Source organism: Balaenoptera borealis (genome assembly GCF_965194805.1).
Source record: "Balaenoptera borealis genome assembly, chromosome: 4".
In the NCBI taxonomy this organism is placed as follows: Eukaryota; Metazoa; Chordata; class Mammalia; order Artiodactyla; family Balaenopteridae; genus Balaenoptera; species Balaenoptera borealis.
The window spans coordinates 58,089,207-58,111,555 of record NC_138861.1 but is presented as its reverse complement, the minus strand read 5'-3'; the positions used below and the strand labels follow the sequence as shown (position 1 = coordinate 58,111,555).

Below are 22,349 nucleotides of genomic sequence, written 5' to 3'. Positions count from 1 at the left end.
AGGTGCCCAACTGATGGTTAGTAAATAAATACCATACCAAAAAATCATCCCAGCCCCCACTTTTTTCAGTTTTATTTATAAATAATTGTTCTTATTTTTCGGCCACGCTGCGTGGCTTGCGGAATCTTAGTTCCCTGACCAGGGATCAAACCCAGGGCCCCGTAAGTGAAAGCGCCGAGTCCTAACCACTGGACTGCCAGGGAATTTCCTGACTTGTTAAAAGTAAGCATTTTAAGCCTCAAAGTTCTGTACAAAGTGAAGAGATTATGAGAAACTCTGTAAATACAAAGTGTTATGGAAATAGTTTATCAGAACAGTGAACAACGAAACTCTTTATGCCATTCTTCCTCATAACATTTGCTTTCGCATTAAATCAGTCATGAGAAGAACATGATATAAACTACACAAATGAGCTTTTCTTGACTTCCTTTTTTATGTAAGAAATTGGTCATTTCCTAGGTCTCATTTCGTTCTCATCTTATTGAAAACGTTGGCAAACAATACGGAGGGGATTCAATTCTACAAACTGGAATTTAAACGGGACTGTTGTATCTGTGGTGTTCGTCGTTGTCCCCTCAGCTTTTAGCTGACACACAGTAGATGCTCAGTGAATCTTTGTTGCATGAGTGAACCAATACGAGGAGGTCCTGTGCACAAAGCTCTGGGGAGGCATTCCGGGGTAAGTAAAGATGGAGTCTAGGTTCCTATCTTCAGAGCTCACAGCCAAGCTGGGGATGGGGTGGGACTATGGACGGGGAATAGGCACAGACAGAAATATCTCCGCTGAAAGACAAGGTGTGATAACCACAAGCAGTATGTTAAAGTCGCATAAAAATAACACATTATTTAGATGTCACTACAGTTTGTTATTTTACTTATTTGGTTCTCTGACAATGGGGGGAAAAGGGGATACTTCTTTTTTTTTTTTAACATCTTTATTGGAGTATAATTGCTTTACGATGGTGTGTAAGGGGGATACTTCTTAAAAGCCAGATTACAGGTACAAAGGGGTGGAGTGGGTATTGATGAGAGGCATGAAAATGCTTAGAGGAGACAGGACTTGAACTTGGCCTCAAAGAATGGGTAGTCATTAGAGCCCACCTTTATTGAATACGCACTATGTGCTGGGAACTGTTTAAGCCCTTTACTTGCGTGAACTCACTTGATCCTCACAACAGTCTCTGTGGTAAGTACTATCATCATACAGAAGAGGAAACTGAGGCACAGTAGCATTAAATAACCTGGGTTTCCCTGGTGGTGCAGTGGTTAAGAATCCACCTGCCAATGCAGGTGACACGGGTTCGAGCCCTGGTGCAGGAGGATCCCACATGCCACGGAGCAACTAGACCCGTGCGCTGCAACTACTGAGCCTGCGCTCTAGAGCCCGCGAGCCACAACTGCTGAGCCCGCGTGCCACAACTACTGAAGCCCGCACGCCTAGAGCCAGTGCTCCGCAACAAGAGAAGCCACTGCAATGAGAGGCCCGTGTACCGCAACAAAGAGTGGCTGCCGCTTGCCGCAACTAGAGAAAGCCCACGCACAGCAACGAAGACCCAAAGCAGCCAGAAATAAATAAATAAATAAATAAATTTATTAAAAAAAAAGATTAAATAACCTGCCTAAAGTCACACAGCTAGGAAGTGTGTGACAGAGCCAGATAGTCTGATTCCGGAGCCCTAGCTCTTAACCATGAGGGTATACTGCAGCTTTTATAGGTGTCCATGGGCGCTGTAGGTAGCAGGGAGCAATCCAGGTAGAGGGAAATCTGAGTTGCTGGTGTGGGGCCTTGAGGTTAGAGTCGGCCCGGTGTGTTTGGGGGAAAGGTGAATTTACAGAAGGTCGGCAGGGATACTAGGATGAATAGAAAAGCAGGGGGAAATGGCCAACGATAAAGAATAGCTAAATGAATCATACCAAGATGTTAGAGTAGAATCTGATATAAATGGAAGTATCTTTATGATACATGATTTTTGATAACAATAGCTACCACTTTTGAAATCCTACCATAAGCCAGGAACCGCGTTTACCAGTTCACGTGGCTCATCTCATTAATCCTCTCTGCAGCGCTGGGAGGCAGTGCTGTTATTATCCTTGCTTCATAAAGGAGACGTCTGAAGCCTAGAGAGAATAAGTGACTTCCTCCTTTAGGCTATTTGTCTGACTCAAACTCTTAACCACCTCAGTTTAATGCCTCTCTGTTAAATACCAAAAGATGGTTGAGGAGGTGTGTATAGTGTGGTATTTCTGTAAAAAGAAAAATATGTATATACAGGTCTTCTTTGACTTACAATGGGGTTACGTCAAAATAAATTCATTGTAAGTTGACAATATCGTTAAGTCGAAAATGCATTTAATACATCTAACTTACTGCACTTAGCTTAGCTTAGCCCACCTTAAACATGCTCAGAACACTTACATCAGCCTACAGTTGGTCAAATCATCTAAAACGAAGTCTGTTTAATAATAGTGTTGACTATTTCATGTAATTTATCGACTACTATACTGCAAGTGAAAACAGGATTGTTGTAAGGTTACAGAATAGTTATCTGTGTATCAGTCATCCACCTTGGTGATCACGTGGCTGACTGGGAACTCTGGCTGCTGCCTTGCCCAGCATCATGACTACACGTCGCTAGTCCAGGAGAAGTTCAAAATTCAAAATTCAAAGTACAGTTTCTCGGGCTTCCCTGGTGGCGCAGTGGTTGAGAATCTGCCTGCCAAGGCAGGGGACACGGGTTTGAGCCCTGGTCTGGGAAGATCCCACATGCCGCGGAGCAACTAGGCCCGTGAGCCACAACTACTGAGCCTGCGCGTCTGGAGCTTGTGCTCCGCAACAAGAGAGGCCACAGCAGTAAGAGGCCCTCGCACTGTGATGAAGAGTGGCCCCCGCTTGCCGCAACTAGAGAAAGCCCTCGCACAGAAACGAAGACCCAACACAGCCATAAATAAATAAATAAAAAACCTATGCAAAGTACAGTTTCTACTGAATGAGTATCACTTGCACAGCACTGTAAAGTAGAAAAATCGTAAATTGAACCATAGTAAGTCAGGGACCATCTGTATATGAAATTCATAAGCTACACTGTAAACAGTGGTTACCTTTAGAGAGTAACATGGCGGGAGCCAGGGTAAGATTCACTTTTCCCTTTCCCTTTACACACTTTCTGAATTGTTTTCATCCTTTATAATAAACTAATGAATATATAGTGATTTAATAATAAATTAGTGAACATGATCTTAAAAATAAAGTATTACTTTTAGCTAAAATAAAAGCTAGTGAGGACCAAATTCACAAAATTATTATAGGAATTTGGTTTATTTTATATATATTGAGACCTACTGAAGGTTTTTGAACATGGGGGCAATTCTGGAGAGTAATTATTGAAAAAAGAAAAAATATGGGTCAGGTTTGTCTACTTGTTTTTTGTTTTTGTTTTATTTTTTCCCTTTTTATTCCCTTTCGTCATTATTGACACACCACAGGATCAAGCATTATTTTGCTCTGTTGGTTTCCAAAGCACTTCACCAACTTCTAACATAACACATCAGTTACTTGATAATTATGTTTAGCGCTTGCTTCCTGCCTCTGCCCTAAGCACCAGAAGAGCAAGGGTTTCTGTCTGTTTTGTCCACTGTTACAGCCTTAGCTCCTGGAACAATTTCTGGCATACAGCAAGTGTTGAATCACTTTGTTGAATGAATTCCGCTTTTCAATAGACTTTGTTTTTTATAGCAGTTTTAGGTTCACAGCAAAACTGAGCAGAAAGTAGAGAGCGTTTCCATATATCCCCTGCTCCTCACTGCCTTGCATAGCCTCTCCCATTATCAACATCCCCAACACAGTGGTGTATTTGTTACAACTGATGAACCTACAGTGACACATCATTATCACCCAAAGTCCATAGCTTACGTTAGGGTTCACTCTTGGTGTTGTATGTTCTATGGTGTGATGTCGTGTATCCAACCTTATAGTGTCACACAGAATAGTTTCACTGTCCTAAACATCCTATGTGCTCTGCCTATTCTTCCCACCTATCTAACCACTCATCTTTCTATTGTTGCCATAATTTTGCCTTTTCCAGAATGTCATAGAGTTGGAATCATTCCATATGTAGCCTTTTGAGATTGGCTTCTTTCACTTAATAACATGCATTTAAAGTTCTTCCATGCCTTTTCATGGACTGTTAGTTCCTTTCTTTTTAGTGCTGAATAATATTCCATTGTCCGGAGGTACCACAGTTTATTTACCCAATGAGTTAGTTAGCATTTTAGACAATAAAAAATAAATGAAGTAAGAAGAACGCCACTTCTAAAGGAATATAACAGTTGCTTTGAGGGACTTTGGATGGAGGTCGTGAGCGGTTTTGGATGGAAACCGAGTTCTTTCACCCCTTCAGCCTAGGTTTCCGAGCGCCCTCTGTGGGCGAGCTGGGGGCTGGAAGGTGTGGAGACAGGAGGCCATCCGTGCCTTCTGGAAGCCGGCCGTGGGAGTAGGGCGTGGCTGCAGCCGGTGCAGCGGGCTCTGCGGGAGGCCAGGCAGGGCCCCGGGCGACTCACCTGTGGATCCTCATCTTTCCGAGCAGATCGAAGAAGGGGGCAAAGCGGACCTGGTGAGCTCCAAACTGCGGGCCGGGGACGAGGTGGTGCACATCAACGAGGTGACGCTGAGCAGCTCCCGGAGGGAGGCCGTTTCCCTGGTGAAAGGATCCTACAAGACCCTGCGGCTGGTGGTGCGCAGGTAGGCTGGGCGCGCGCCGGGTTCCTCCTCCGCCTCCTCCTCCCCCTCCCCTAAAGAGCTTGTTCTTTAAACCTCGCCACGTGGATCCTGACGGTACCCTCCGCCCCTAGCCCGCGCGCAATTTTCCTTTTTTCTTGCCCGTCTTGTAGCTTGTGAAGACATTTCAGACACTACTGTCTTGTGAAACCCTGGCTTTCCCAGCAGGTGTTGGCTTGGCAGGATTCCCTGTACATTTCCGGGCTTGATGACCCTGATCCCCGATGTGGTCAGACTCTATGAGGTGTCGTCTCCCTGTGGGACGGGAGAAAGCCATGGGCTTGGTGCCTTAGGGGCATTCCGTTAGCCTCACCCACCCGGGGGTTTTCGGGGTGGGTCGTCAAAACAAGTGAATTCCTGCTTTTGTTTGGTTTGTTTTGTTTTTCTGGTTGTGATAGTGGTGGTTCCTCAGCTGGAAAAGGTTTGGCTTGTGATTGGTTATGATGCTTTAGAGTAAGAAGCTTCTTAGTTCCAAGAAAACAACTCATGGTGATGGAATTACATATGGAAAAGGGAAGGAGGTTAAACATTTTTTTCAATCATTATTACAAGCCAAGCATTGCTGCAGATGTTTTATATTAACATAGGTAAATATGTTCATTGAACCTGCGCAAGAACCTGGTGAGGTAGCTATCATTATCCTCATTTTATACGCAAGAGGTTAAGTAAGTTACAGGGCAAGGCTGGTGAGTGGAAGAGCGACAAAGGAGCCTAGATACTCCTGGTTCCACTTCACCAGGCCACTTGAGTGTTATTACCTTGACCTACTAAGTCCTGGGCTTACATATTTTGCTTGTTTGGATATTTCTTCATTAATCAGGTTTTGGCTGCATCACATGACAACTAAGTGTTATAATACTCGAGAATGTTTGAGTTGGTGGAACTTCAGGAGTCATTAAGCAAACCATGCCGTTTTTAAGATGTGAACAGTGAGCTGGTCTTCTCATCATGTCTCATATCGTCTCTTAGGGGACCATCTGCGCCTGCATGCATTCACTCCTCAAGGGTGTGAGCCCTTGCTCAGGGGAACAGCAGCTACTCCCAACCACAGAAACACAGCCTTGGGTGTGGTCCCACCCTGTCCCCAGGCTCTAGTGACTCTCTGCAGCGTGCTGGGCTGTGTCTGGTTCCTCTTCAGGGCTTGCTTCTCTGGTGGCCAGTGATGCAGAGTGGCTCAAAGCATAGGCACCAGAGTCAGATCAGGCCTGGGTTCAAATTCTAGGGCTGCCATCTTCCAGCTATGTGATCTTGGGCAAATTACTTAACCTTATTGAAGATTCAGTGTCCTTATTTTTAATTGGGGATTAAAATACCTACTTTACAAGGTGATTAGAATGCTTTAATGAAATACTCTACATGGTAACTCATGGTAACAACAGGTGCTGCTGCTATTATTTTTATTATTATTGGCCAGCTCTAGGCATAGGTCCATTATTTGTGGGTCAAGATTTGAGTAAAGCAAGCAGTCATCCCAAACATAGTGGCCGATTTCTCAAATAGATGGGTTGCAAGGCTCAGAACCATTAGGTCTGTTCCATGTGTCCAGAAGAGTGTTGAAGGTTTTGAACTCACTTTGGCACTGGAAACCAAAGTCCAACTTGAGAACACTAGCATTTATCTGTTGAGGATTGACAGCGGAATCCACACTCTCGGTATGTTTTGATGGGACTCTGGTGATAGGTTAACCTCTGGAGAGGGCTGCCCTGTTCCCTACTATGAAAAGTAGTCATGCTGGCTTCCAGTTATGCCTTCTAGTTGATGGTGATGTGAGGTTTGAATTACTTCTTCCAGCAGAACAGGCAACAGACAATCCTGGGGTTGAAATCTGTCCTTGTTGTTTGCAAACTGTGTGACTTTGGGCCTCTTTATAAGCCTCAATGTTCTCATTTATAAAATAATAATAGGAAATAATAATTCCTGCCTCAAAAGGGCATTTTGAAGATTTAATGTATAAAGTATAAGTACATAGTAGATGTGCAGTATTTGCTCATTATTATCCTGAATTGGGTTGGAGAGGCATGTGGCGATATGAACTATTGCCATATTACCAAATATGCTGGACGCCTGGTTATCAAGAATCTCCCACCCTCACCCTTTTATTCCCTTCGTGAATTTACCACCATTAAGGGGCTGGTCCCCAGCCTTACAGAACTGGTCATGACAAGTACAGAACGGGTCATGACAGTGCCCAGGATCTCACGGAATTTACGAATGTTAATTCACATCATCCAAACTCATAGGAAATTGAAGGATATACACCAGAAGGTCAACGCATTAACTCATTTTGAAGAAGACAACTGTAAGTGGAATAAGTATCCCAAGGGGACCAAGAATCAGTAAACTTTATCCCCACAGGAAAAAGGACGGACCATAGGAAGTCTGACCATAATTAGGTCAGGAGGTTGTGTGCTGATCTCAGACTCAAGAGTAAAGAGTGGGTCTGAGGCGCCAGAATGTGCTGGCACCCGCGCTGATGGCCCATCTTAACATTAGAGACGCGTCTGCCAGGCGGGCCAGACGTTCGCGCTGCTGAATCAGAGCCCTTTCCTCTCTGGACCGCAGGGAATCCTTCTGCCAAAGTGCTCCTCTCCAGTCTCGTTTCTTCTCTGCCCTCCACATCAAATCCCCTTTCTGATTGACACATTCTTTCTTTAGATATGCTAATGGAATCGATAAGGTTACTGAAGAGTCCTTGCACTCTCTGCTTCTGCTGTGGGAAACATTTTGTCTCTAAGATGCCTTTTGAATATGTCTTATCTCATCTATTATGTGTTGATTTTTACAGTTGAACTCTCCAAGTTTGGGGAGAAGGAGGCAGTCTTTACTTCTCACACATATTTAGAGATGGGGATTTATGAACATGCTTTGGTGGACATGGATAGACATTCCTCCCCTACATTACAGAGAACTGGGTCAGAAGCCCCATGCTCTAGATTAATCTGGCTCTATACTTAGTAGAGCTGTCACTTTCCTGAGAAGTCTTACCTTTATATCTTGGCCCATGTCATGTCCAGAGATTTCATTTCCTTACACTTGATTCTAACAGGGTGACTTGTTATTTCATTTACTAGCTTTCCTTTTTTTCCTAAGTGATCTCTATACTTTTAAAAAAGATTGAGGTGGCTTCCAGGAAACGTGATTGGGGGGTCTGTTTCCTGGAGAAATCATTTGCCTAGTGAAAATGTGTATATATATCAGCAGTTCCATCTGTACCTGCCTCCTTTTTTCTTAAAGTTAGTTTTGGGCAGGTGAGGGTAGCACCTCAGGTGGGCAGGTTTCCTCATCCATCATAAATATGCCAAGAATGCAGAGCAGGGTAGTGGTGTTTAGATAAGTTTTGAGGGTGTCTTACCCAGTGACCAAAAACAATCAAAAGTAAAAACACCTTCTTAAAAGGCTACAGTGACAAGAGAAATGCAAAGTCTCAAGTGAGTTGTGGGTCAGTGACCTTAGAAGGTCTGCTGACCCATAAAGAAGGCAGAGTTTAGTCCTCTGGGAGGAGGGAGTGAAGGGGGTGATGTAGATGCTTATGAGGACAGAGAATGTGTCTGCTGCTGAGTACACAAAGGTCTGCAGCTAGTGGTGGATAAATGGAGAAGAAACGATAAAATGAGAAGTGAGCCAAAGAAAAGACTTTCGAAAAGGAAAACAAACATCTCTCAGTTGAAGGGAAACTGAAGAAGGAAGACCTTCGTGGAATGCAAGGACAGTACAAAGGATGTAAATTAAGAAAGCAGACATGTACACAAATAAGAGTCAATACTCCAAACCCTCTCTAAAATCAACAGAGACTTTATTTGGCAGATGGGTGTAAAATGCATGTCTTAGAGCCAGTAACATTTAGAATGAATGGAAACTAAAGACAAAGGAAAGGGTCTTCAGGTTTAATTTAAATCCCTGAGGGTGATGGCAAGGTGCTTTTGGTACAGGGAGTACTCACTGCTGTTTGCAGAAAACCTAAATTTTAAATTAAAAAAATCAAAGACTACATTTCCCTTTCAGAACAGACTGTTGGGGTTAATTGCTGGATATGCATCTAACCTCATGTTTTCACCCTGAGTTGGGACTCTAATTCCTGTCTTGACTCAGATCATCAGAAAGGCACCGTAACCAATGGGGCATTGTAACCCCAATAAGAATGCCCCAACCACCCATTTTTCTTGGTAAATCCAACCTCTCAACCTTCTGCATCAAGTTGCTACTTTTGGCAAATACTATCCTACTCCTAAGTTTGGTATCAATGGTTGGTTTGGCAAAGAAAAATTTGGGTGTATATTTCATGTTAAATGTTTTGTACTTTTTTTGCAAGGCTCACGTAAGCCACTTGAAAGTCAGATTCTTTCCTTCTAGGAGAAAGGATGCATGAGATGGTGATGCAAGTTCGACGCTGCCTGGAAAACAGTCATTTAATTTGATTCTTGCCTCAGAGGATTGTTGTGAGAATTAAGTGAAAATATGTATGTTCAGTATATAGTGTAGGTGATTACAGGATAAACTCTCCTGAAAATAAATTCCATATTTGTGAAATAAGTTACCTCTTGAAAGAAGCCCATTTTAATCTCTAAAACACAGCACACGATTGGAGGTCCCAGTGAATGGGAAGGCTGTGTGGGGAAATGGTCTTTCTGGGCATAGGGGGCAGCATGTCTGATTCAGAACAGTACACAGAGGGTGGGGAAACGTGAGACCCTTTTTAAAATGAAATCTTACTCCTGAACTTTCCCACCATCCCTGCAAATTTGATACTGCTTCTCCCCTTCCCATTCATTTAGTCTATGAGTTGACGTGTTGGAAGGGAACGTTTATTTTTTATTCGACTGAATGTATGTGTTCGTGTGTGAGGAGACGAAGGGGGTAAAAGTAGATCACATTTTACTGGGAAAAGTGAAATTGAGGAGAAAGGAGGGTTGAATTCGTAAAAACAAACAAACAAACAATAAGCATTTGCCTAAAATATGTGTACTCCCAGGCTTCGTGACTTGCCCTGTGTTCAGACTCAAATTTCTGTCCTGAATCGGATCATCAGAATTAGAAGGGGCCAGAGTGAGAATCTAGGTTTTGTCCCTTTCACCCCACGGCTCTGCCTAGAGGTAGAAATGAGGGAACTGCACCCAAAGATGTGTAGGGACTCACCCAAGGCCACATGCGAAGAGCCAAAATGAGGATGGAGGTCTCTGAGAAGCAGGTCTTGGGGCGTCTTGGCATCTCGAGCAGTGAGCTAGTGCTTTCCACCCAGCTGCCTCCTTCATTTAGAAATATTCGTGATGCTTAAAAAACAGGCAAAAAGGGCTTCCCTGCTGGCGCAGTGGGTAAGAATCCACCTGCCAGTGCAGGGGACACGGGTTCGAGTCCTGGTCCGGGAAGATCCCACATGTTGGGGAGTAACTAAGCCTGTGCGCCACAGCTACTGAGCCTGCGCTCTAGAGCCCGTGAGCCACAACTACTGAGCCCACGTGCCACAACTGCTGAAACCCGCACACCTAGAGCCTGTGCTCCGCAACAAGAGAAGCCACCGCTCACCACAGCTAGAGAAAGCCCGTGCGCAGCAACAAAGACCTAACTCAGCCAAAAATAAATTAATTAATTAAAAAGAAAAACAGGCGAAAAACAGAACCAAGAAAAACCCAGATAAACTGATTTTTAATTCATCTAGGAAAAACTGAAAGGAGAGGCGATTCCCCACTGACCTTGAACTTCCTGGGGAGTTCAGAGGAAATGCATCTCACTGCCTTGTGCACCCCGCTGACTCGCTGACTCAAGACCCTCCATCAGCCTCTGGAAATAAAACTACTTGTAGCCTTACAGCTGCTTCCTCCCTCGTAACAAAAATGGTGATGAAATTAAGTTCACCACCGCCCTCAGCCCATGCTCCCCCTGAGGAGACCATCCCACATTTCTGAGGGTTAGCAGGGTGAGATGACATTATCGGAATGGAATGGGGTGGGTGGCTCACACACTTGCTACCTCCGTGTTAGGTTTCTGTGACCTTTTTACGTCTAGATTGACTTGTGAGACTGTAGCTCACCCAGGATTTGCAAGTCAGTGATCTTGTAAGAAGTATCTGGTAATGAACGGAATGCTTTAAAGGCCTTCTTAAAGAATACAAAATGAACTATTCATAAAAAAAGGATTTTGCAAATCAGTTCCTTTTCTAACTCATGATTACATTTTATAAAACACGTATACACACACACACACACCTGCCTGGCTCTATTTCCTTAAAAAAGCAGCTGTATTCTTAAATCATCTTAATCTTACTTGGCTTAACCACCTAATGTCTCTTTTTAAATGTTTTAAAGCAATTTAAAGAAATAGTTCATTAAGAGCTTTAAAAAGTAAGTTGAACAGAACTCCCTACTTTTAAAGCAGCAAAGTTTGAAGGGAGGGTGGAAACTTTTCTAGAGCATAAAAAGCATCTGGTTTTTTTTTTTTTCCTTATAAATTGGCAATCTCTAAACCAGCCTGCGCAGCACCAAGTTGCCGGTTCTCAGATGTGAGATGGCAAACAGCCTGGGAAGAGAAGTCCATATCATGGGGATTCCAGTTGGAGCTCGGCTGTGTGCTGGCCGTGATACCATGAGGATAGCTCAATCCCTCTGAGACTTTAAGTTTCTTCTTAAAGTAGAGAAGAGTAATAATATCTTTCCCTGTAAGGGGAAAATAAGATAGTGTATATGAAAACGGTTCATTGGAATAAAATATTGAGTCATTATTCCATGAGAAGCTCCTGTCACAGTCTCAGCTCAAGAAAATTTACCCGACTGCATACTCTTACGATTGTTCTATTTAATGCACTAATTTGACTTGTTTGTGCAGATGAGAACATAGGGCTTTAAAGTTTCTGATTAGAACCTTTTCGCTAAGAGGAAGTGTAGTTTTAAAGATAGTACCAACGAGGCCCAAGTTCAGAATGAGGATTTAAAGAAAAAGGCCGTGTTCTCTGGAGAACTTGAGTAGGAAGTGTTCTGATTCTGAAACAAGTCAAAGCTCCTGGGCGGGACGACTGCATACAGAATAGAACCCTCTGACTGCAGAAGGGGGTTCTCAGGCAAGTGTCTTTCATCTCCTGGTGCATTGAATTAAATGGTCACGTTCTATGGGCACACGTGTGTAGCACAGGCTGAGCAATTGGAAAAGGTGGTGTTCTTTGGCACAGTACGCGGCGTTTGGGGAAATTATGATGTCAGGAAACAATTCTCAGGTGGGCAGGCATGAGCCGAGGACAAATAGAAAAGGAACAATAATCTTTTGATAGACAGTTGCAAAACTGTTCTTTTTTAAAAAATTAATTTATTAATTTGTTTATTTTTGGCTGTGTTGGGTCTTCGTTTCTGTGCGAGGGCTTTCTCCAGCTGCGGCAAGCGGGGGCCACTCTTCATCGCGGTGCGCGGGCCTCTCACTATCGCGGCCTCTCTTGTTGCGGAGCATGGGCTCCAGACGCGCAGGCTCAGTAGTTGTGGCTCACGGGCCCAGCCGCTCCATGGCATGTGGGATCCTCCCAGACCAGGGCTCGAACCCGTGTCCCCTGAATCGGCAGGCAGATTCTCAACCTCTGTGCCACCAGGGAAGCCCCGCAAAACTGTTCTTGAAGCTCCAAGTACTCACTAGGTGCACAACAAATGTGGCTTCTTCTACCTCGCCCGGACACAGAAGCCACATGAGAAAGATTTTTGTCCCCTGTAAGTTCCAAGAATTGTCTCTCAAGATGTAAAAGAGGGCCCCATGCTGTGCTGTATGGCTGAGTCCTCTGTGGAGGTGCAGGTAGGGGCTGTGCGAGTCCCAGTGCCCTCTGACGAGACCCCTGAGTTGTGGTGGCCGCCAGTATGGCACCTCCCACCTCCGCGCCTCCCTAACGCTTGTGATGACCCTCTCACCCTCGCTGCCCACACCGGTACTTCACTTGTCCTTTCGCTCTTCTGCTCTCTCCAGTTTTTCACTTGTGCAAAGGCTGCAAATATCTGGGACGTGAATACAGATCCCAAGCTGCGGTACGGTTTGCATCCCATCTGAAGACCCAGGATTAGACTTCCCCAGAGAGGAAATCAGGATAACTGAGAACTGTGGTAACTTACCCCTTAAACATTTTTTCCACTTGAGCAAGTGATTGAGAGGAGGGGAAGGAGGCAGCTGCAGTGGCCTTCGACCCCCAGAAACTTTTCCAGGAGGCCTGGCATCATGGGAATTTGCTCAGTATGCTTTGAGGAGGTATTTCAATCCTGCTGGGACCAGACTCAGAGCAGTTTTTGGCTTCCCTGGAGTCTTAGGTTTGAATGTCACTGTCTAGAAGTATAGTATTTGATTTCCTAACCAGTTGTTCCTTCCCGTGGAAAATTCATGTAACACATTATTAGGTTTCCTAAGAGGCATGCAATAAGACTCCCTTACTGTAATGAGAAAAGGGACATTTTTCCTGTAGCACATAATGATAACTGCTATTTTTATTCATTGGGTTACATATGCTCACTGGCTACGCACTGAACTCTAGCCACATACAAAGGAATGCTGTATTGTTCCCCACGAAGGAGGTTTGATGATAAAAGACCTGGTTTCATTCCTGGGATAACATAGTTTTACTTCAGACAAATGTATTCCAAGCAGGAGTCACCCCTCCATGCCCAGCCATTAAGGGCTCTATTTGAGCCTTTGTAGAAGGATATGAAGTCTCCGTCCTGAGATCACACAAAAGTTATGGTGGAATCCTTTTCCCCAGTTCTAAATCAGGGTGCGTTAGCTAGAAAAAATTGGTTTGGATGATTCTGATTTAGAATACGAGCCAACTTATAATTCTGCATCCTTGCATCAAAACAGCTTAAAGCTGGTCTCTCTCAAACTTGGCTACACGGAATTACCTAGGGAGTTAAACAAACTGATGCCTGGCTCCCGCCGCCAAAGATTCTAATTTAATTGTTATAGGGTGCAGCCTGGCTTTGGACATTTTTATAGCTGCCCTGGTGATTCTAATGGGCAGTGAAGTTTGAGAACCGCTGGTGTAAGCTGTAAGTTGAAATGGAAAAGAGAAACAATGAGTTGGTAGAAACTGAGAGGGAGAAGAAAGGCAGAGTGAAAGGGGTCATAAGGATAGTAGCGGGAGGAGAATCAAGAAGGCAAGTCAAGGGGCTTCCCTGGTGGCGCAGTGGTTGAGAGTCTGCCTGCTAATGCAGGGAACACGGGTTCGAGCCCTGGTCTGGGAAGATCCCACATGCCGCGGAGCAGCTGGGCCCGTGAGCCACAACTACTGAGCCTGCGCGTCTGGAGCCTGTGCTCCGCAACAAGAGGCCGCGATGGTGAGAGGCCCGCGCGCCGCGATGAAGAGTGGCCCCTGCTCACCGCAACTAGAGAAAGCCCTCGCACAGAAACGAAGACCCAACACAGCCATAAATAAATAAATAAATAAATAAATAAATAAATAAATAAATAAATAAATAAATAAATAAATAAAAGAAGGCAAGTCAAGAGAGGCAGTGAGTAGAGCAGAGCCTTGAGAATGGGGGCAACTAAGGTGCAAAAACAGAGCCCCTGCTGAGGTCTCTGAACCATCCGGGACCCAGAGAGGCCTGCAGGGAAGGGCTGCTCTGGCAGCGGCTCCTGCTTTTGCATTTGTATGAGATCTGTTTCTCTGTTACTGCTACATGGAGGTGTCGCTTCTTTTTTTTTTTTTTTTTAACATCTCTATTGGAGTATAATTGCTTTACAGTGGTGTGTTAGTTTCTGCTGTATAACAAAGTGAATCAGCTATATGCATACGTATATCCCCATATCCCCTCCCTTTTCCGTCTCCCTCCCACCCTCCTTATCCCACCCCTCTAGGTGGTCGCAAAGCACCAAGCTATTCTCCCTGTGCTGTGCAGTTGGTTCCCACTAGCTAAAGCTCATCAAGTGATGTCACTACTGACAAATGGGCGTGGGCAGGGGAGCACTTGTCTGGCCTTCCCTGGGAACACCTGTGACCTGAGCCGTTATCACGTGCCATTGCTCCAGGAGTTCATTTTTACCAGCAGGTGTTGGGGCCGCCATTTAGAGCGGGTAGACCCATACCCATGACACTGCAGTTGCCGTGTTCACTCTGCATGCCGTCTCTGGATGGTGCCCCCATGAAACAAACCATGAAAGAAAGATGGCTTGACGCCATTGAACTTATTCAGTCTAACGGGATGTACTACGTGAAGACAACGTCAAGAGGTCCCAAGTGAAAGAAGCATATGAGCTTGTTTCATTTACTTCATCTGTCCCCGGTTTTTAAAATCACACTTTGGGTAGCCTCAGCACCAGTCCCCCATTTCTTGAGACCCAGGGGTAGAGAAATAGTTTCTGGAAAGGATTGTTAAAAACCACCCACTACACATGTCCTTAATGGTACATCAGAGCTTTGAAGGTCCTGGCAGTTTTGTCCTGTTCTAGATAATTCCACTGTCTTGCTGACCCCTTTCCTTTTGGATTATGTATTTTTATGTCTTATTTAATTATAACTGCTCCAAGATCACAGGTATCCTAGTGAGGTCCTGGCAAGAGGCTTAAAGTATAGGTTTGGGAACTCTAAGAACCTCAGGTGCTTAGCCTTCCAAAGGCTGGGAGCCCCCTGGGTCTGTCTGACTGGACATGACCCCTGAGGCTATTTCTCCTTTGACCGTTGCTAATTAAGTGGCAACCTCAAATATGTGTTCATTGCTACCTGTCTTCTCACAGTTCTGTTACCTCTGGCATCCTAGCGTGTAGAGCCTAGTGTGTCCTTGGTAAAATTATACCTCTAAGACCAGCCTTATTATGCCTCTGCCTCTGTCACTAACATGTTTGTTCCACTGCCCGCTGGTCTAGAGCCCCACGTCACTGTCTCCACTCGCTGCTAGATCATTTGTACAGTTCGTCGGTGCATTTGAAAAATGCAGCTTCTCCACTCGCCCCTCATTCTGCTGTCAAGCTCCTGTCTGATGCTGCATTGGCTTGGTGGGTGGGAGGTGTGAAATTATCCTTGGGGATGGTTGCTTGATTAGTGTGTTTATTGTTTATGTGGGAGGGTTGCTATGTTGTTTTCATGAAGACTGTGGCTCTAAGGAGCATTTTGAAAGGATTCTTTGGAATGTTTCTTTAAAGGTGACTCTTAGGAATCAGCCACTGTTATTTATTGATTGTAAATAAGTGGGGCCTGCGAGCCCTGGACACCTGAAACAATCTTTCACGGAGTTGTCACGGGAGTGAGATGTGTTTCCTAACCTTCCGTCCTTCACCCTCATAACTTAAAGGAGCAAAAGATGAAAGAGAATCATTGTTTTTCACTAGTGGCTGCATATTACTTAAGTTTTTTCAAAAAGTAAGTTAAAAAATTTTGAATCAATTATACCCTTTTGACTTCCTCCCTTGCTTCCTTCAAGTATTTGCTCAAATATTAGCCTACCTTGTACAGCCAGTTGAAAATTGCCGCCCCCTTCCTACCATGTCCCCAACATTCCTTATATTTTATTTTCACCTGTGAGACATACACTCATAGAGTTATTCATTCTGTTTCCTCTCATTAGATTATAAACTCCTTAATGGTAGAGATTTTGTTCTGTGTGGTGTCCCCAGTGCCTGGAATGGTTCCTAGCACATGATATGTACTCACTGAATATTTGTGAGGGAAAACATACCCAGTGAAAACAAAAGCATACCCAATAGCAGCTGTGTGGTGCAGTGGACGGGAGCCCAGGCCCGGAGCCCGGTTGCCTGACTTTGAATCCCAGCTTTAGCATTTGCTCATCGACTGCTTTAACTTCTAACATGGTTTCATCATCTGTAAAATGGGTGTAATAATATCTCCCTCACTGGTGTTGTAAGTTGCTATATAAACATCGGCTGTTACGAATTATGTCACTGGATGGGGTTAGTCCTTGTGCTTGCGTTAAGAGTTTGTCGGGGGCACTGTCTCTCAGCTGAGGTGTTTTTTTTTTTTTTAAATAAGTCTAGTGTTATTTTTATTTTTATTTAAAAAAATTTTTTTAACATCTTTATTGGAGTATAATTGCTTCACAATGGTGTGTTAGTTTCTGCTTTATAACAAAGTGAATCAGTTATACATATACATATGTCCCCATGTCTCTTCCCTCTTGCGTCTCCCTCCCTCCCACCCTCCCTATCCCACCCCTCTAGGTGGTCACAAAGCACCGAGCTGATCTCCCTGTGCTATGCGGCTGCTTCCCACTATCAGCTGCGGTTTTAAAGCTGGTCGGATGCAAGCTTGCTGGCCGTGAGCCACCTTTACCATCACATGGTGACCCCTATCTGGGAGTCACGGCAACCCAGAAGGACACCGAAACAAGGATGCAGATGGATTCCTGATGACATTGTTTGAGACCCTGGACCCAGTCAGATCTAGTCAGACCCTAGTCTTTTTGGTTGTGTGAGCCAGTAAACCTCCTCTATGCTTCAAAAAAGAAAAAAAGAGAGAGAGTTCCTTGGGATGGGCGCAGGCTGAGCTCCTCCTCCCTGCCATCTCTGTTCCCTTATGGTCAAGAGTCTCATCACCAAACTGACCATGCTTTTCACCAAGGCAGGATCCAGTGTGAAGGCATTCTCCCCTCTGTGAAATGAGACTGACCGGATCCCTCCTGCCTTTGCAGCCCTGTGCCTCGGTGCGGTAGCCCTCTCCAGCCCTCCCTTGGGGGTTAGGTCCTGGGAGCCTGGCTTTCGGGACGCTCCCAGTGGCAGGGCCCGCCCTTCAGTGTGCCCCCAGCTTCTGCGAGCCTCACTGGAGCCAGGGCCTCTGCGGTCACCTGTCACGTGGAGGCTGGGATCCCTTTCCAAGCCCCGCTCCAGCGGCAGGGCTGGGCACTGGTTGCGGGCACTGACTTGCAGTCGGGCAGGACGTGGTCTGCAGGCCTGCCCCTCACTGGGAGGGCTGGGCCAACTGCCTCCACCTCCCACCTTGCTTGCTTTTCCTCTGGGAAGTGAGGACACTCATCCCTACTTTGTGTGAAGGTTGTGACAATAAAGATGACACGTGTGAAGAAGAAACCTGGACCCTGGGTTTGCTGCCCCTCCCTTCAGTCAGTGACTAGCTGTCCAGCAAATGCTTGTGAGTGGAGGCGTTTCCATCTTTCATTAAGAGAAGTGGTTTCTTCCCTACGTCTCGCACAGTTTTACCCTACGTCTCGCCTAGTTTTACTGCCCCGAAGCCCAAAAGATGTGGTGAGAGAGCACGATTCACGGCGGGTGGGGATTATGTTTCCTGCCAGTGAAAGTCAAACTCAAACTGGACAGAAATCAAATTTGTCAGAAGAAGAAAGCAGTGGGAAAAGGTGACCTGCTGATGACTGTAGATGTAAGAGAACTTTAGTATGGAGGTGGGGGTCAGAGGTCGCTGGCAAAGCCCCTCTCTTGACCCCCTGAGGGGCAATTCTGGAGAAACTGCTGCCTGCTTTATGGAAGTCAAAGCACCCAGAAATGGAAGGTCTAGCCATAGGTCCCAGGACCAGGAACACAGAATTAGGAAAAGAAGCCAAGTTCGCTAACATGAGTCAGCTGTGTCAGGGCACACAACTCCAAGGCCAGGCTCTTCTTTCCTTTCATCTTATGGCTTTTCCTTTCTCGTTGGTGGCAGGAACTGTAATTTGGTTTGTTTATGTTTTATTTGATAATTCTCCCTTCTCACTCTTCAGCATCTTTCATGTTTCACATTATCTTCCTATAATAGTTCTTGCTCAACGTATGAAACACGTTTAAACACATTTAAACAACTTGCATCAAAATCAGCTGTCGTCCCCATTTAACATGCAAATCCCTGTACTCCCCTAAATCAGATTCTCTGCTGGGGGAGCCTGCTTTTTAGCAAACTTGCCAAGGGATTCTTTTTTTTTTTTTTTTTTCCGCAGTTGCATTTTTAAAAATTAATTAATTAATTTATTTATCCATTCTTGGCTGTGTTGGGTCTTCGTTTCCGCGCGAGGGCTTTCTCTAGTTGCGGCAAGTGGGGGCCGCTCTTCATCGCGGTGCGTGGGCCTCTCACTGTCGCGGCCTCTCTTGTTGTGGAGCACAAGCTCCAGACGCGCAGGCTCAGTAGTTGTGGCTCACGGGCCTAGTTGCTCCGCGGCATGTGGGATCTTCCCAGACCAGGGCTCGAACCCGCATCCCCTGCATTGGCAGGCAGATTCTCAACCACTGCGCCACCAGGGAAGCCCTTGCCAAGGGATTGTAATGCCCACCGAGGCACACAGCCCGCAGCCCTGGGAGGTGAGCCTCAGCCTTCCTCTGGCTGGGAGGTCATTCCTATGGATCTTTCCTTGTCTCTTTGGCCCACGTTGGCTCAAAGGATGGGATCGGTGTCGATCTGAGCAACTCCATGGTTATTCCTTGAAATGAAAGACTAGCTCCACACCTCTTCTTGGCCATGATATATAAGTAAAATTCAAAATTCAGATTTTCAACTTTAAATAGAGATCGGGTATGGTTCTTGTCTTCTCGGAGCTCCTTCACAAACATTTTAGAACACAACCCCAATGCACAGAAATGTTCAAAAACAGCAGTAGTGTGTGGCCTGCCTTCTTTCCAAGGGCATGATGGCTTGCAGCAGTTTCTAAAAATAGACCTTTCTGATCCAGGTCACTAAGCAGGAATGGCCTCTGTGTCACTCTGTTTACATAGTTTTACATTTGACACCTTCATAACAAGAATACTGACTTGATGAGGCCTGAGGGCCCTCATTGGTCTGTGGGAATTCTTGGTGAGGGCCGCATCCCCACGAGGCCAGTGGTGTTTGGATTCAGGGCCCTTTCAACCTTTGCTTCATGATTCCTCATCCTCTTTCCATCACTGTCTCAAAGTCAGGGGCAGAGGTCAGAAACTCCAAGTCATTCCACGAGATCCTAACGAACAGAAAAATAAGCTCACGTTCAGGAATCTAAGACCCACAGTGTTTTGTTTCGTTAATCTGTCTTGCATTTTTCCTCTTTGCACACTTGTGAGTTTACAAAGCATCATATAGTTGCAAATGTAACTTTGAGACCTTTCAGTAGAATGTTCAGAAAAAGCTTGTCTTTGATTTTTTTTGGAACAGCTCTGCGATAGTGAGAGGTCTTCTCTTTTTGTACAATAATTCATGGCACCCCTAACCTGTCCCCTAAATGCAGATGACATGACTGGTATTATCAATAGAATGAAAATTTCTTGGGATTAACATTCTAAACTTAAGGACATGGGATAAAAGAATGGGGACACTTGACATTGAATATACATGATGTGATTGAACTGGCCCACTGGGCCTTCATAAGATTCATAGTATTAGGTTCTGAAGAAGTGGATTAATTTGGATCAAATGCAGAATGCTATCTCTAGGAATCAATTTTGATTTACGAGTTAGCTTGCCACCTCTAAAGAAATAATTCTTGTAAGCTCTCACCTCTTAGCTTTGGGTGTTCTAAGCATTTCATTACCTCATTTAATTCTTACAACAACTCCATGAAATAGGTATTATTATTACTCTATTTTACAGATGAGGAAACAGACTTTTTAATAGGGTAGCCTGGCCAAGGGGACACATCTATTAAGTGTGGATTTGAACTCGGATCTATCTTACACAAAAGCCCAGGCTTTTGAGTCAGGTGAGCTGATTTTCTGTGGTTGCTCAAACCCCGAACCAGTGTGGGTTCTTCAGCCCCTGGGCAACCACAGTTGGGTTCCATCAGTGCTTTCATTTGTTTTGCTTTAAAGATAGTACTCACTGGTGCCTTTTGTTTTTCCAGCAGTGTTAATCCACATTCCCTTAAATAAATTAACCCTCCCATCTTGTCTAACTCATTTGATGGGAGCAAGTCTACATGCCAATAAAAATAGAAATAGGAGAAACAGCGCAGCAAGAAGGGAGAAGTGACAGAGGGTTTTATGGTTATTAAGATATGAATATAGGCTCATCAGTTTCTATTCTCCCCCAAACAAGACAAAAGAGCCCCACAACTTGATTCCAATCACAGTTTGTTCTATAATTTTTAAATGGTTGAAATATGTGATTAATATTGAGATGCTGGAACATCCATTGTTTTATAAGAGAATGTTTGAGATTTTATCACTTCTCTCCCAAATAGTAGATGCTTGATAAATGATGTTGAATTTAAGTGCTAGACTTATGAGTACTTACCCAAAGCCCTAGAAAACTCTTGTCCATGGCAGGATGGACTAATCCAACTTCTGAAGAAGGTGCAGTTTGTGTTTTTGGTCTGTTCTGGCCAGCACCCGAATGAAGCCCCCTGGCTTCTCCCCGTCTCAGTACCTCTCAGTGCTCTCTGCACACCCTACCCCGTCTCTCTCAAATCTCTCCTTTTCTAGGAATTGTTCCTCCACACCTGCCTCTTTCCTGGCTCCTCATTCAAACTCACCTTTCCATTTCCTGTTCCCTCAGAACCTTCCCGGGGGATGACTTGCAAAGCTCCAGAGACATGGGCAACAATAGTTGAAGTCCTTTGAGAACAATACAATCTCACACTAATATAAAATGGCAGTAATAAAGCTATTGTTCATATTTTTTAAAGTGATTTTGCAGGTTATCAGTATCTTACCATTAAGGAATGTGTTCCCAGTGGTGCTATCTCTGTGACAAATTGGTTGGAGCTATCTGTGGGTAGGGGGGTCTTGTCATTAGAAGCCTTCAAGTCATGGACAGAAGGTGACCTCAGCCTCAAAAGGCTGACTTTGGTCATTCAGCCAGTGTGGCTGACACAGACCCCCGGAGGACTCCTCCCGGTGCAGCCAGCAGGGAGCCTTAGTGGCCAGGGATGGGGGACCCTGGGGACGAGGGTGAGAAGATACGTCAGCTATCTTGACAGTATAATTAAAATGCTCATTTCACAATTTTGGAAATCATCCGAAAGGTGTATTGTGATAATTTGAATGTGAATATCTACTTTTGAATGTAGTGTAAAGAAAGTGATCGGTATGTTTCAGGTATGGATTTGCCCCTTTGTAGCATTGTCTGCAGGGCAGGTTTTATCCTGAACTAATTTTTCTCTGCTACTGGATTGTTTCTGAAATATTAACACATGCTTGAAACCCAGCATGTGCAAATTGGGGTTTAGCTCTGTCAGTTGCCCTCGGTTGGCACAGTAATGAGACTGTTAGTGACTGAGATTTGTGGGCTGAAGTAGGCAGTGCCATGCAGGGACACTAATAACTTTATCGCCATGTATACCCATGCAATAGTAGGTCCCATGTAGGGTTACCAGATTTAGCACATCAAAAAACAGGATGCTCAGTTATATTTGAATTTGGCAAATAATTTCTTAGTGAAAGTATGTCCCGGATTTTATCTAACAACCTTAGTCACATGACAGCTTAGATACAGGGAAAAAACATGCAGGTTCTTTATCTAAACTTTTTTTTTTTATTGAAGTATAGTTGATTTACAGTATTGTGCTAGTTTCAGGTGTACAGCATAGTGATTCAGTATTTTTGCAGATTATATTCCATTAGAGGTTATTACAAGATGATGGGTATAATTCCCTGTCCTGTACAGTGAATCTTGGTTACTTATCTATTTTATATATAGTAGTTTGTATCTGTTGATTCCCATACTCCTAATTTGTCCCTCCCCCCTCCTTCTCCCCTTTGGTAACCACAG

The 22,349-nt window shown here is 44.6% G+C and overlaps 1 protein-coding gene across 1 annotated transcript in view; it reads left to right on the top strand.

Annotated features, from left to right (window-relative positions):
- SHROOM3 (shroom family member 3) overlaps positions 1–22,349 on the top strand; it is a 533,396-nt gene that overhangs the window by 332,080 nt on the left and 178,967 nt on the right. The window contains exon 4 of the mRNA XM_082389318.1: positions 4,584–4,738. Coding sequence (XP_082245444.1) covers positions 4,584–4,738 — 155 coding nt within the window. The remainder of the gene's footprint in view (positions 1–4,583; positions 4,739–22,349) is intronic.